We start from the raw sequence: 16373 nt of genomic DNA on the forward strand, positions 1-16373 counted from the left end.
TATTTTATAAATACGTGTATGGATTATTGTTCTACACACTATATAGATGAAAATGTGTAAGTGTAAAAGTGGGCATGTGTAGTATATAAGTATGATAATAAAATTTTCTCTCCTCAATTTTCATCTCAACATAATGTTGAAGTTCTCACTTTCAATCGGTTTTTATATAATAATTAATTTTGATCCAAAATTTATTCACTTAATTATGTTTATGCAAAATGTGAAAATATCCATCTGGTTTCTCTGTGGAGCAAAGCATGCATCTCTTTTTTATTTGTTTTTTGCCTACAAGGTGTTGAGATGTCTTCGGTTGACAATTGTTTCATCACTCTTCAGTCTTCACAAGACAAAGAAATTGGGCTGGAGGGTGGTTTGGCCCAAAAAATGATTGATGGTTTCTCCATATGGCTGCGGGTCAAGGGAAAGGAAAATCACTGTTGCTTGCTAAGCTGATCTCATCTTACTTATCCCAACTAATCTAATATTATCCCAGATCTAATATCACAATGACTCACACACTTAATTATTTTTAAATTATAACACTTGCGTAATTGTTAATTTAATCATTCAATTAATTACCTTCACACACGCAAAATTTTCTAAATTTTTATTAAAAATCAATTTAATTCTTTCAAATTGTATTATAAAATACAAACAGATTCTTATTTTATTTAAATTCATAATATTTAAACTGATTAACATAATTTTGAAACTATTTTAGCTTAAGCAAATATAATAACAACATAATTATTAAATTTATAAAATAAAAAATAAAGGCAAGCAACATACACTTAATATATGTATTGTGGGAGTATATCATAACAAATATTAGTTAAGGATGTAATAGAAAAATATGTTTAATATTGTAAAATAATAATTAAAATGAAATATTCTTTTTGAAAAATATCAAATAAAATGGAATGGAAGGATTAAATAAGAATATAAAAGACGTATATACTAATTATGTATGCATTATTTATTCTTTTTAACATGTTGTATACCCCTTTGATAAATCTCGATGTAAAATGGGTCGATAGCAATTAAAATAAGAAATGGTATTAGTTAACTTGTGTCAAAATGTCACATTCTAGTTACCAAAAAAAATTATAAAAAGTTTAAAATATATATATATATATCACATTTTTTTATTTTTTTATTTTATATGAAAAACGTACAAGAAAAAGATCTAGATAAGACCAAAACATTCAAATGATGTGCTATGTTCATCTTTTCCTAAGAATTAGAATTTTATAACTAATTATTTTACTTTTGTGAGTTATAAGAATCTCGTAATTTTATGAAAATCAATTTGTTAATAGGAATTATATTTTGGTGTTTAATTATAATTATCAATGATTAATTGTGTCAAATATAGGTCTTGAGTCCGATATATACCCACATATTTTACAAATAAAGGTATAATTGATGGAGTGCTTAATCAAAACACTCTTAAAATAAAGACATAAAAAGATATAATTATCGATCAACCTCAAACAAGCTAAATCATAATAATGATCCTCTCGAAAAAAGAAAAAAAAAACTGAAAGTTACACATTCTAATCTGTGGTATAAAAATATGAAACTTAGATGAATTGTGATGTATATTAAAGTAATGTTTATTTTGTAAAAGTACGTGGGATTACATATAAATATAATTCCCAAAATAATGGTTGGACAAAGTTGTCGCCAAGCCAACTGGATAAAGAATACATGCATACACGAAACTCACCGGAAGGAGCGTTACGTCGGCACATACGCTCGGGCTGTATCATGCCTTCCCCGGACCATCAAAACATGCGCCACATGCCCAAACGCCTTCCTTTATTTATTTTTTTATTATCTCCTTCTTCTTCTTCTTTTTCCCTCAACCTCCTCCTTAGTTCTTACCAAACTAAATAAAGTCGTACCAATGAGATTATTTATTATTTCAGCACAAGCGTGTAAGATACATGTTCCATTGAGATTGGGTTTCTCACATTGAACCAGTTTCCTATTTGAGCCACTTGTTTTATAAAATTTTTAAAATATCATAAATAAATAATAACAGTGTTTTCAAGAATAAAGAAACCTCACTAAATAATTCACTAATGTATTAAAACTATAAAATAAATGTCTTTATGTTGTCCGCCAAATAATTTCTTAATCTTTCAAAAACAACGTTGAAAAAAAAATAGTGCGCTTATACACTAATTTTTTTCATAATACTAATTTGATCAAATAAAATATATAAAAAAATCAATAGAATGCTAGTCAAACCATTCTAAAATATTCTTTTTACCTTTATAGGTCAGAATGGGATTCCATATTTAAACACAAAAAGAAAAAAAAAATCACCCATTATTCAGCGGAAAGCAGCCGCCATGTTTCATTTTTACAGTGGCAGTGCCAATAATAATGCATGAACAACAGAAGCTGCACAATGTTGATAGTTTGTTAAATCTAGTGTTGTTGCCGTGTAGAGAACCTCATTCTATTACAAGTATACACAAAAGTGAGGATCGGTGACCATAAAGATTACTTCTGTCCCATTTCCATGGCTTCCAAGGTTGGGCTATGATAAGAGTAAGGGGTGAAGGTATCACCATTTCTCCTTGGTTCTTGATTCATAACCCTATCCTCCATGGCCTGTACAACGGGTGAGTCACGATTAATGTTTGCGTTGCCTCGTGATTCCTCCATTGCCCGGAAATATGCATATGGACCCCATCCTGGAATAAATGAATTAAAGCAGCTAATTACTCAAAGGAAGTTGCAGAATCAAAACCTTGGATAAATCAAGATATAAACAACATTTGACATGTTGCTGGTAACAGTAAGTAATCAAAGAAATTGGGGTTTTACCATCATCATTATAGGGCGCAGGGAAGAACTGCATATAGCAAAAGGTTGCAACAACAAGCCCTGGAGGAAACATAAGTATAAGATCAATTTCTCTTTATTTACCTTTTGCAAAATGAGTTCTAATATTTAATACTCGGCTGTGGGCCGGATTCTTTTACAACTTCGATTTTGAAGTCAACAATAACAAACCTAGAAGACCTCCGGCAAATACATCTTGCCAATGGTGCCAATAGTCATCCACTCGAGAGATTCCAACTAAGCAAGCAACAAGTAGAGGAAGAAACACAATGCACAACTTTGCCACGTGTCCTTTGCGATCAAAAGCTTTAATTTTTCCGGATAGGTACAGAGAGAGAAAACCTAGGCCTGCAAAGGACCCTGCAAAACAAAATTTATCAGATAAAGAATAAAGATCCATGCATAAACAATTTTCTGTACAAATGAGCTAGTAATCTGATGAATAAATTAATGTGCAGTGCGCATATCAATTCGGCACAAGATTTTCATATCACCCTAATAAAATTTAGTATTGAACTTGCAAGAATTCTTTTCAATTCCTGATAAGATTAATTAAAACAATGTTTACCAATTTCCTATACGTAGTCTTCAAAATCCAAACATTTTTCCAATTGTTAAAAGCAACATACGCAGCTTTTAGATAATATCGCGGTTCTAAAATGTTCACCTAATTAATAAGTGATAAGAGAAATATAATTCAATTTTCAGATTCGACCTTTTAACATTCATAAAATGTTTTGTTAATTACAAGCTCCCACCGAAGCAATCATGAAAAAGGGACCACCGCAACAGAAATAGAGAAAACTTTAGATACAGTTAGTTAGATATTTGATGTTATTCTGTAATCAGGTTAGATTTTTATCTCGAAAACCAGCATTGTCTTTTAAACATTGACTTTTATAATGTGAATTATCAAAGTAATGTTCTAAATTTGATAGGAAATTAAGGAGTACTAAATTAAAGCAAGTAAACTATTTGTATACATAATTACTGCTCACATGATGTATGGCCGCTTGGGAAACTCTTGTGTCCTTCTTTTATATCGCTTTCCTTGCCATGACATACCACACCTCCCCATTTATCATAAGCCTGTAAGGTTAATCAAAGAAAAGAAAATTAATAGTTAATGAGCTCTTCTTTAGCAGTTATCCATCAGTACAAAATGACAGCTATACTTTTTTAGAAACATCTGAATTTGACAGCTCTTATCCCCATCACTGACAAAAGCATCGATTATGTTATGACAAGAAAAGGAAAAACCAAGATGATTTGAGGAGACACAAAAGTGGATTTTAAATTTGTTATCTTGCTGCTCATCACAAGAGATAGACACGGCACACGGAACCGAAGCATTTAACAGCAATTATAAATATTAAATACAAGGGTAAAAGCTATTATTTTTTACCAACAGGACCATATTTGTTTTTACCAAAACAACACAGAACAAGCAGCAGAAGTGTAGTGTATACTGACATAAATTAGCACTTGCCTACCTCTACCCCATCGGGGAAGCAACGCCAAAAGAAGTCTGGCCGAGGCCGGCCAACTGCATTTTTTATTGCATCGGTCAAGACCCCAGTGATCAGAACAGCAAATAGCAAACCTGCTAGTAATGAAGCACATTAACAGCAATTTACTAATTTCTCAACTGACAGATCGATAGTATATTCACGCGCACATGCATTTGTTAACCTTCATAATTGTATGTATTAGCTAGCTTTATATTTTATTTTGAACAAAATTACGATAATAGTCTATCTTTATGAAATATAGCTTTATTCTACCAGTTACTTTTTAATAACTAGTCATTCAAAATATTAACATTTTTTTTATATAATTAGGAGATAATAACTCTTCCCTAGCATATAACTTTAAAATACTATCTCTAATTACAACTTCATATTCAAGATAAAAATTGAATCCGATCTTTAATTTAATAATGCACGTATTAAATTACTTATAGGGACAACTTTCTGTTTTAAGACCTTTTTAAAATATATACTTATAAGTATGTATCTGTTTTAACAAATATAATATAAATAATGATGAATTTTGCTTTTTTCCCTACGTTAATGTTTAATGTAAATTCAACTACATTTCTTTTCTTCCTTAAAATATCAATTTTATACTATTTATTTTGCTTATTAAAAGAGTTTATTTGCAAATTTAAATCAAAAAGTTTTTTTTTATGCACGATAATATAATTTGAACCTAGGATATCGTTCAGATTACCAAACTTTCCCACTAGGGTGTAGAATTTTTTACCGATATAAAATTTTTATAAAAAAAAATTACCAAAAAGGCATCTGTACAACTTTATTTACACATCTAGAACTATTTACTGTACACACTCAGAATTCGGTTCCCCGGGAACCGAATTCTGAGCACAAAAAATAAAATTAAAAAAAAAAAAAAATTGAAGCTCAGAATTCGGTTCCCCGGGAACCAAATTTTGAGTGTGTACAGTAAATGATTCTAGATGTGTAAATAAAGTTGTACAGATGTTTTTTTGGTAATTTTTTTTTTAAAAAATTCTATATCAGTAAAAAATTCTGCTCTAGTGTATATAAATCAAAACATTTAACTGTAGATCTCGGCATAATTGTTTAAATGACTAAAATACTCTTGAGATAAAATTATTTTATAACAGAAGATGTAAGCTTTTCCCCCCAAAATAATGCGTAGAAGTTACTAACTTGCATACCATTATATTAAGTGAAAGTAAAAGCATGAGAGGCAATTGATTATTATATAATCAGTCCTACATAATTGCATATAAGCATTAACTTCAAGACAGTCTCACATAAAACTCACTCCATACACACAGACATACATGCCAAAGGCAAAAGGTTACCTAGAACACTGTGGTGCAAATCATAAACATCTCTCCTGCGCATATAGAAGAGAAGGAAAACGGCCATTGGCAACAGAACCGCGTATAACTGACCATTAGAAGAAGAAAAAAAATTAATCGCTTGCCCCAAATAAAAACAAACCATTAGCTCACAAACAAGACATGTGAGAAGCAAATAAAGTAGACGCCTCTCAATTTTTTCTACCATCTCTTCGAACAAATTTCCCAAGAACATGACAAAAAGGAGTACATACAAATACAATTAGCTGTTAGCATGTTACAACGATACCATTAAATAATTGAATGTTATGCAAGTATAATAATAAACCCAGAAGAAAACAAAAAGATCCCAGATTCCCTAGACTAACAAGCAATCTAGAGAAATTTTAATTCGAGTTATGCAGGAAAAAAAAACACACACACACACACTTACAGGAACAGCCCATACGGGCACCGTGTTGTCTTTCAAAGGATATTTAAGGTCTTCCATCATGTCCCTTCCCACAAAACGGTAAAATGGATGAATGACAAAAAGGACAACCTCTATTACTATGAGAAGCACCAATATAAACCAATCACGAACGTGATTTCTTGCAAGTGCGGCTCCATGAGACTTGATTGTATGAGCCGCAGGATCAACTTGCTGCCTCATCCCTCCCTGCCGTAACAAATAATCAACAAATTAAACATCCAACTAAATTGAGAGTAAAGTTGTGCAGAAATTATTGGCACTGCACATAATTGACAAGGCAGTACATAATCATTAATCACCAGTTGGAACTTGGAAGCATTTCCACTTTCCAGCCACATCACATGATTGATTTTTTTCAAAATGCAAACTTATCAATTATCATATACACCCAAAAGGAAGAGCACAAATCTGGCTGGCTAAAATCATGGATTTAAATTACGGTACACAATCATAATTACAACTACAACTTCAAGGATTTTTTAAACTGCAATTCAATTATATTGGCTACATTTGTCTGTAATTCGCCTAGTACCGCTTTTGAAGTTACCATAGACCGTGCATAAAACTAATTTTCAAACCATTGAAAATTGGAAATGCCACGAGGAAAAAAAAATTACCAGATAGACTTTACAGAGTATGCTCCCACGGTCTCATTCAATTTCACAGATAGACTAATCAATCTTTGGTTTACACTTTAAAGAAATTTGTTAATGGAAAAAATAAAATAAAATTAACAGAGTGATACCGCTACATAGCAGAAAAGGAAACGATAGAAAACGGAAAGAGTATGAGAGAGAAGTTGAATTAATAACCTGAAACGATGGGAAAAATGTTCGGAAAGAAAACCAACCCCGCGACGCCATGTGTAGAGAAAGAGAAGCAGAGAAGTGATGAGAGCGCAGTCACTAAACTGTGACCATGGTATGCAGATAATAGAAAGAAAGTGTGAAATTAAGGCGAGAGTGAGAAGAGAAGTGTTATCGCAAACAGGAACAGGGGAAAGAGAATATAAACAAATTATGGAGAAAGAGAAACGAATGAGGGGAGTAAGTGGGGAAACATCAACTTCCTATGTCTGTTACCTTTTGAAAAGTCTCAACTCTCAAATTCTCAGAGATATCGAAGATTTTGTAGGAAATTTTGAAATATTATCCGAGAAAACTGTTGCGCACGTTTGTTAAGAAGAAAACAGAATCAACTCACTGCTTTCAAATGAAATGGAATGGTTTGGCGCGGCAGCATAGCAGTTCCTGCTTCATGGACCAACACTAGATCCCAGATAACTAACTCCTTTTCCTTTTCAAACAATAAATGATTTTATTTAATTCAAAAACGGTCACAGTACAATTTTGTTTTCACTTATTTCATATGATAAGATTATTGATAATGCATGATGAGATTAATGAATTTTGTAATAAGAGTTTAATTTTGATGTACTGTAATCTTTTATACCTTCAACTAATTTAAAATCACATCAAATGTAACTTTTAAAATAATTGTTCATAATTTTAATATACTTCACAATTTGCTGTTTGATTTGAGGACAACAAAATAAAAATAAAAATTATACCACTAGTGTAATCTAATTAAATTCTTGCGTTAATTATTCTAATGGGTACTATCTAGAGTGATTTTTTTTTTTTATATTAATTGAGTGTATTAAAATTGAAATTGTAAATGTTTGGTAGCATTGTGAAAGAAAAAAAATTACATACATGTGAAAAATAATTGTTCTGAGGTTAATTATTATTCGTATAAAAATATTTATATTACCAACTAATAAAAAATACGTACGGTAGGTGTGAATTTTAAAATTGTTATAATAAAATGTTTACAAACATCTCAAATATTTTATACACAAATATTTTTGTTTGACTAAATTGTATCACTTTAATTTTTAATTCACAGTTTTAGCTTCTAATAAAATTACATAATTTTAATTTTAATAAATTTACAATTTTGACCCTACCAAAACATGTATACATGTTGTATTCCATGGTATGTATGTAACATAACAACTATCATTCTAAAAAGATTAACGAAAAAAAAAACTTTATATCTTGCTAATGTTGTGGGATATAAAAATTACATAATTGTTATGATGCAGTTTATTTTTGAAAAATAATAAAATTTATTTAAATTAATACTGAGTTACCCTCCATTAAAAAATAAATTGCGTTATTACTAAAATAAAAATGTCTTAAAATTTGTTTATACAAAAATAATGAATCACCTTTATATATTTTTATAAATTATATATTCGTGTAATACATGCATACAATTTTAATGATTGAAACAAAATTGTGAATTTTTAAAATTGAAAAATTAAAATTACATAATAAAAAAATATAAGAATGTCAACATGACGGATTAAAAAATAAATGGAGAAGAAAATAGTGTAATTTATCCTTCTTATTTTTACACTAAAGAAACTTAAAGAGAAGTGTCAAAATATCACTGTTAAAAAATGTTTTATACACAATAAAAGATAAAAATGAAAAATAAATATACTATAAATATTACATACTTAATGATGAAAAAATGAAATTACATTATTATTATACTTCCATAGTTACGTTACATGCCACATGTATGTTATGGCTAAACTCAGTTTGACCCGCAAACATTTCAAAAATAAATTATTGTTAAATAAAATTGAATGATCAAATGATGGAACATAGAACAACTTTAGTTATAATTTTCTATAGAAATTAGAAAGTCATTATCTAAAATTTAAAGTAATTTATTGAATGTATTTTATTTTTATTTTTGAGAGTGATGAGGTGATGGCGATTATTTGGCTATTAATCATTTAATTAATATAGCCACCAGTTGAAGGGCAATAGATTATATAGTTAATTAAATTAAGGTAACCTGAATTTGTTGAGCTGAGAAGCAGATTTTAATTTATTCATGAATTTCTCAATTATTATATGGTAGATAAGACGTCGGCATCACTGTTAGCAAGAGGGGGTCCTCCAAGTTAATCCGGCGATTAAAGGTCAATAAATACAACCTTTCAATATGGGACCGCTGTTGCATATTCATTAATGTCACCTTTTACAGTATATCACTAATTTAAAATAATATCCATCATAAGGATTTATGCACACTCAATTTGTCTAAAAAAAAAAAAAAACAATTACAACTATAATTACAGTTGTATTAACTAATGAGTTTGGATTTTATACATCAATTTTTAACCATTCAGATCGTTTTAAGTATGATTTTAGAAGTAATTATCGGCAAGATTAAGGTATATGGTAATCTATAATTAAATGATAGTTTAGTTTTTCTTATAGTAAGATTGAGAACACTATTTTTTATATAGTGTGAATTTAATTTCTGTTATACTATGTTGATAAAAAAAAAAACTTAATTTATATAACTACAACACAAATAACTTTTAGTAATTTTTAAAAAATATTATTTAATTATATATAAATATTGTTAATTTATTTTTACAACACATTATTAAATATTATATATAATCTGTGTTACTGAATATTTTTAATAACATTTTTATATAATTAAATAATTTTTTCATATATTTTTTTTATTTTATATCATTACAACATGAAGAACTTTTAATAACTTTTGAAAAATATTACTTAATTATGTATAAATGTTGTTAATTTATTTTTGTAACACATTATCAAGTGTTGTATATAGTTCATGTTGTTAAATATTTTTAATAACATTTTTATACAATTAGACAACATTTTTCAAATATTATCAAAGTGGTATTTTTGTAACATTTTAATGATGTTGTTAAGTTTTTGCTAACTTTATAAAATAATAATTAGTTTAATATAAATGTTATTATTAATTATTATATTTTATGGCTTCTAAAGTTCTACAGGTTCTTTAAGTGAAAGTTGATGACATTCTTAATTTATCACCATTAATTATATATCAAATATCAAAGTTTATTTATCCTAAGTATAATTACATTATTATATATATTCTTTATGAATCATTCATTTATTTGATATGCGATTTTAATTATGGAAAACAATTAGAGATGAGAGAAATATACTCTTAATGTAATATATTTTTATTCGACTTGGGACTTTGATTTTAGAAATAATTAGAAGAAAAAATATTGAGATAAAAAAAAGTTACTTATCTATAGTAGCATTTTTCAAAAATTTATTGTAAAATAATCTATGTAACATTTTTTTCCTAAATGCGAGACTTTGATTTTGAAAACAATTAAAAATAATAAAAAAATTATTCTATCTATAGTATTGTTTTTCAAATAATTATTATAAAATAACTTGTTTATTTAATATATATTAACATTTTAACCAATATAAGTAAAAAAATAAAATAAAAAATATTATTAAAAAATTAAAATATAATAGTGTATGAATTTTTATACATTTGATGTGCTTAAAAATATTCAAATTCATCAATTAAGTCAATGAAATTATAATTTTATTTTCAAAATAATGAAAATAAATAAAACAATGGAAATATAAATACTTTATTTATTTTCAAAATAAATAAATAAAATAATAGTAATATAAATAATAATTATTTATTATATATATTTTAAAATAAAGTAATAAGTAAAACAATTTATAATAAAAATAAAATACAAGTAATATGAATAATAATTATTTATCACATATTTTAAAGTAAAACATAATTAATTATTTATAAATACACATACAAATATTTATTTATTTTAAAAGCAAGAAATAAATAATTTGATAAAAAAATACAAATATAAATAGTCTATTTATTATATATATTTATTTTAAAATAAAAATAAGTAATATGAATAATAATTTATTTATATATTTTAAAAGTAAAGTTACTTCATAATACAAATAAATAATATTATAACAATTCTTATTTATTAATTTAAAAAAATTGTTACAATATTAAACTTTCACTCTATTTCTCTGTTAACAAATAACTTTTATTTTAGACCATTAGGTTTAGCCTAGTGATTGGGTGGAGAGAGTTTGAGATAGTTAGAAGCATGAAGACCTATGTTTTGTAATCTTTCTTATTTTTACAAAAAAAAAAAAAAGAACTTTTATTTTTAATTTATTTCTTATATATTTTCTTACATTTCCTCATACGTTTCTCTCTCTTCTTCTTCTTTTTTTTTTTTTTTTTTCATTTTTACCAAACACAGTATTAAAGAATTTCAGTGTCCGTTCTTTATTTATTTTGACAAGGTGTCCCTTCTTATTTATTCAATGGACTTATGACATGTGTATGTTCCTTCTTGCTCAAATGCAATGATAAAGCAAATATTTAATTTCAAACATTTGAACTGGAGTTATATCTATATTTTGTATTAAAAAATTGCAGATAAAACACACTAGTCATAATCTTATTAGCCAAGTAAAAAGAGAGACCAAAAACTTGTAATAAAACAAAACGCGTATCCAAAGAATAGGCAATAGTAGCGGGAACTTGGAAACAGGCGTAGCAGGAGATTTTAATATAGTTTTTGTGCGATTGCATGCTTTTGAAATGCCCTCGGAAAAATGGTGTTAGATACACAAGTTATTCCATGCTACTAATATGTAATATGAATGATTTCTTCAAATGCCAAAATCAGCATTCAGCAGCAATTGGACCACAGAGAAAACAAAATATGTGCAGGAAATGGTCAATATGTTTGAAAGGACAACCTCCACGTCACAAGAATAAAAAGTCACAAGATTTTTTCGGCTTTAAAGCCAACTTGTTTGTGGTAGATCTCTTTGGATAAATTAATAAACATTTTTACAAGAAAATAAATATTTTTTTATTAGTTTATAAATAAACTAGTTTTAATTTATAATTTTTTCAAAAATATTTATGAAAAAAATTATTAAAAATTGCTGTATTTTTTCTTTACCACCGATCATGATTTAGTGGATTGCTGTATTTCCATTATGTTCTACTTACCAATAATTGCTTGCGGTCATTGTGGTGGTTACTTCAACATTCAATTATTATCAATTGCAAGTGTTTGATATGTAATTAAAATATTAATTGACTATAGTGGTTATAAAGGATATTTGAGAGGTATCACATCGATTAAAAATAAAGATATTAAGAACAATTTTTATCTTATAAATCAATTTTATAAAATTAAAATAAATTTTTAATTAATTTATTAAAATAATATTAAAACTTATTTTAATAATTATTAATATATTATTGAACCTAATAGATTATTTACTAATCAGGTCATTCATAAATATTTAATTTTATAAATTTTATATTTGAGATATTTAATCTTTAACGTGAAAAAAGTATGTTAAAGAATATACATTGGCTAAAAATAAGATTATAAAAAATAATTTTTTTTATATGTCAATTTTATAAAATTAAATTATATTTATATTTATTTTTTAAGAAAAAAGTAAGTGAATAAACTCATTATCTCTGTGCTTGAAAATGTGATAAAAACGTGAGAAATCACGTCAAATAAGATTTTAAAAAATGACGTAATTTATGACTATTAATGCGTATTCAAACATCCTATTAATCTCTTGAATTGGGTAGTGAAAATAAAGCTAATGGCCAAATGGAAATTAGTCCAGAATGCCACCAAAGGTCTTAGCTTCTTTGGATTAAACGAAAATTTTCTCATTCCAAAACAGAAAAAAATAATAATAATAAATTGAAAGTATCAATTTGTTATTTTTACGTTTAACAATTCTTTGAGAATTTTTGACGATAAACCAAACACATAAGTCTTAACTCACAAAGTACAAATGTCACTTAAACGAATTTTTAAAACTACGGAAAAATTAAAATATATTTGAAATCTGGTTTTAATTATATTCTATAAATTATAAATTGGGTCTGAGTCACAATATAAGATTTTTACAGAAATGAAAAATATAAGATTTTATTGATCAGTCATGTGGCCTAAGAAATTATAGACGATATATTTATTTTTTTTTTCTGATAGATTAAACGGATTTTTTTCACATGACCTTATTTCTACACTAAAAAAAAATAAACATATACCACTTATATCAACCAGAAACGAAAAAGGTACTCTGTACTTTTGTAAAAAACAAAATTAGTTTTTTTTTTCTATTTGACGCTTAAAAGACATATTAGCACGAAAAAAATTAAAATATAAATATAAATATCTTCAAAAAGTGGAAACTAGAAGAACATATATATATATATATATATATATATATATATATATATATATATATATATATATATATATATATATAATGTTATAAACAACCCAACTGTAACAGTGTTTTTTTTCATTCATTTGCAAGAAGTATTTCTCATTCAACCCTAACACAATTGTAATGAAATATGAAAGACATGCAACTATTTTCACTACACAATTTTTCTTCTAACAGTTCTATGCTTATCGTTCTTCTTTTTTTTTTTAACTCTTGTTTTTTTGTTTATTCGGTTTAGCATTTATATGTACCAAAAAAAAGTTTTTGTTTTTTAACTTTTCCTGGCCAAGGTTTTTTGGGCTTCAATTTCTTTCTTTACCCCATTTACTGCAAAATTTATTTATTTGGGCTTTGTATTTGGAGGCACGGCCCAAAATAGTCGTGGATTAGGGTTTCGCAACTTTCGTGGACTGGGTATGTATTGTTTCTTTTTCTTTCTTTCTATTGGACTTGGACACCATCGCGATCTGATTCTTAACAAACCATATTTACAGAACCACAAGCTTCATGATGTATACACCTCTTCTTCTTTTTTCTTTTTTTTTTAATAAGTATACTTTCTTTAAAAAAAAAATAATTTAAAATTTAAAATATCTTTCATTTTTATAATTTTTAGCAGGTAATATTAATTCTTTCAATTTTCCATTGTTCTCTTCTCCCTCCTCTTTCAATTTTATCACCATTATCTTCTCTCTCCCTTCTTTTAGTTTTCATATGCATCCGTAAGGTATAGTTAATAGTAGCGTGTGACTTTCTCAACAGTGTTGAAAGTGCCGAGTCAAATGTGCATTTTTTCATCGAGTGCTTCCCCTATTTTCACGTATAGAAAACACATCAAATAATTTTAGTGTTACAAAAAGTACTTATTGAAATGATAACCAAAAACATTTATCAAAATTGAGTTTTTAACATACTTCCAAAAAGTACTTTCTAGAATAGTAAATTTAGTGTTCTTGAAAGTATTATCCGAAATTATATAAAACAACATACTTCTAAAAAGTACTTCCCGAAACATTAATTTTGCATACTTCTAATACTTTCTATAAGTGTGTTATTTCATATACTTTTAAAAAATACTTTATGGAATATTAAATTTAATATTTTGAAAAGTTCATTCCGAAAGTATGTAAAAAATATAATTATGAAAAATTATTTCCAAAAACACTAATTTCACTATCTAAAAATTATTATAGAATAATGAAATTATTGTTTCCAATTGTCTTTTTGATAATAGTAAATTTAATGTCAAGATTTTTTGAGGTGTGAAAGGAGAGGAAGGATCGAAATAAAAAAAAATGTGCTTAGTTCAACAAAAATTATTGAAGAAGTTGCACATATCTACAATGTTGTCGCGTACTAGTTTTACAATTTGAGTGCATGTGAAAAAGTGAAAGAAATTAGAAAAAAAGAGAATAATGTAAAATTTGATGAAACTAAAATTACCTATTGAAAAATATGAAAAATTGGAAGAAGACAAGAAGGTACATATAAAAATTGAAAAAAGAATGAAATAAGCGTGTGAAAGAGATGAGAAAAGTAGTAAATTAAAAGTTAAAGGTATAAAATTAAAAAATTAAAAAATATAAAAATATAAACATTTTAAAAATAAAAAATTATACTTATATATATATATATATATATATATATATATATATATATATATATATATATATATATATATATATATATATATATATATATATATATATATCATTAGCCGAACTAAAAAACTGAAAAGACAAACAAGACCAAAACAAATAGGAGACAAGAACCAACTGCTATTTTGAATTAAGGTTTTTTACTCTATTTTAAATAATAAATTTGATGATGGATTTTGAACATATCTGATCCCGAATTTCTGTCGATAGATTTTGTTCATTCGGCATTCGGGTTTGCTTTGGTCTAGTTTTTACGGGTTTTTCTTTTCAAAACTAATCTTTTGGTTCTTCGTTTACAAAAAAAAAAAAAAAAAAATCTTTTTTATTTTTATTTTTAAGAGTTGTTTTAAAAATTATATTTGGTTTGAGTATCAAACACTTCTTAAATTTAGAGCAATTATACGCAAAATTTTAAATTTAAACTTAATCATTTCGTTGCCGTGATTGTAACTCCTTTGTGCATAGTCATTATCTTGCAAGATAAGTCAAGAAATGCTAAAGCATATATTTAGCAAAACCTTAAAACAACACGGTTTGTGTGAACATATCGTTTCATTGGATTGCCAAATTCTTATTTATTTATTTTTGCAATAAATTATCCCTGCGTTGGCACAATCATCACTAACTGATCCAACGAATCTTACACAGAATTATGATCGTAATTGACGTTTTCTAAGCCCTTCCTTTTTACTACATTAGTCAAACAAGTTGCTCTTAAAGAAGGTTCATATCACTGCCACAGATTCTCATGTTATGAAAGTGCTACTTCCAAAATATTGCTATGAAAATTATCTTTCATATTTCTTTTTTACTTTTTATATTTTATTCCATTTTGTAGATTATTAAATATGTATAAAAATAACTAAAGATAATAATGTAATTTACCAAATACTTTATAATTTATAACCATTAATAAAAATTGATATCTTGATTTGATTTTCACATTTTTTAATATGTTTTTTTTTCCTTTTAACTAATTGTTGAAAGCATTTTCTTTAAAAACATTTTAAAAAATGAGTGAAAAACTGAAAACAAAAATAATGTTGTCTTCACCTTTTTCTCTGAAAACGAAAATGGAGAATCGAAAAGGCGATGATACAGTTTGTAATTTTAATGACAATTTGATCTTATTCTTTCCATTGACATATACGTGAAGTGGAAGCTCCTAAACAGTTGCACCTATCACACTGTGTACGAGAAGTTCTGTAATGAAAATTGGTCCCACAATTGTAAAAGTGAAAATAAGTGGATGGTATAAAAACCTAATTTGGTCTCTTATAATTTTTTTTATATTTCAATTTAGTTCTTCATTAATTTTTTGTCTCAATTTAGTCCCAAACTAATTAATTGATTTCAAT

At 26.7% G+C, this 16373-nt stretch overlaps 1 protein-coding gene across 4 annotated transcripts; it reads right to left on the bottom strand.

The window, feature by feature from the left end:
* Positions 1–2244: 2244 nt before the first annotated feature.
* LOC109806021 (lipid phosphate phosphatase 2) lies at positions 2245–7485 on the bottom strand. Of its 4 annotated transcripts, XM_020368352.3 has the most exons (9): positions 7268–7470; positions 6998–7095; positions 6147–6371; positions 5714–5801; positions 4353–4462; positions 3858–3948; positions 3031–3219; positions 2842–2901; positions 2245–2708 (listed from the first exon to the last, which is right to left on the bottom strand). In XM_020368352.3, the coding sequence occupies exons 2-9, from the start codon at positions 7046–7048 to the stop codon at positions 2515–2517; spliced, it is 1008 nt and encodes a 335-aa protein (XP_020223941.1). In that variant the 5' UTR covers positions 7049–7095; positions 7268–7470; the 3' UTR covers positions 2245–2514. The 4 variants fall into 4 exon arrangements, with proteins under 4 accessions (XP_020223941.1, XP_020223957.1, XP_029126499.1 ...); XM_020368368.3 differs by lacking the exon at positions 6998–7095 and having other exon boundaries at positions 7389–7485; XM_029270666.2 differs by lacking the exon at positions 6998–7095.
* Positions 7486–16373: the final 8888 nt, after the last annotated feature.

This window comes from Cajanus cajan, chromosome 7 (genome assembly GCF_000230855.2).
Source record: "Cajanus cajan strain Asha chromosome 7, NIPB_CcT2T_4, whole genome shotgun sequence".
NCBI classification, from domain to species: domain Eukaryota; kingdom Viridiplantae; phylum Streptophyta; class Magnoliopsida; order Fabales; family Fabaceae; genus Cajanus; species Cajanus cajan.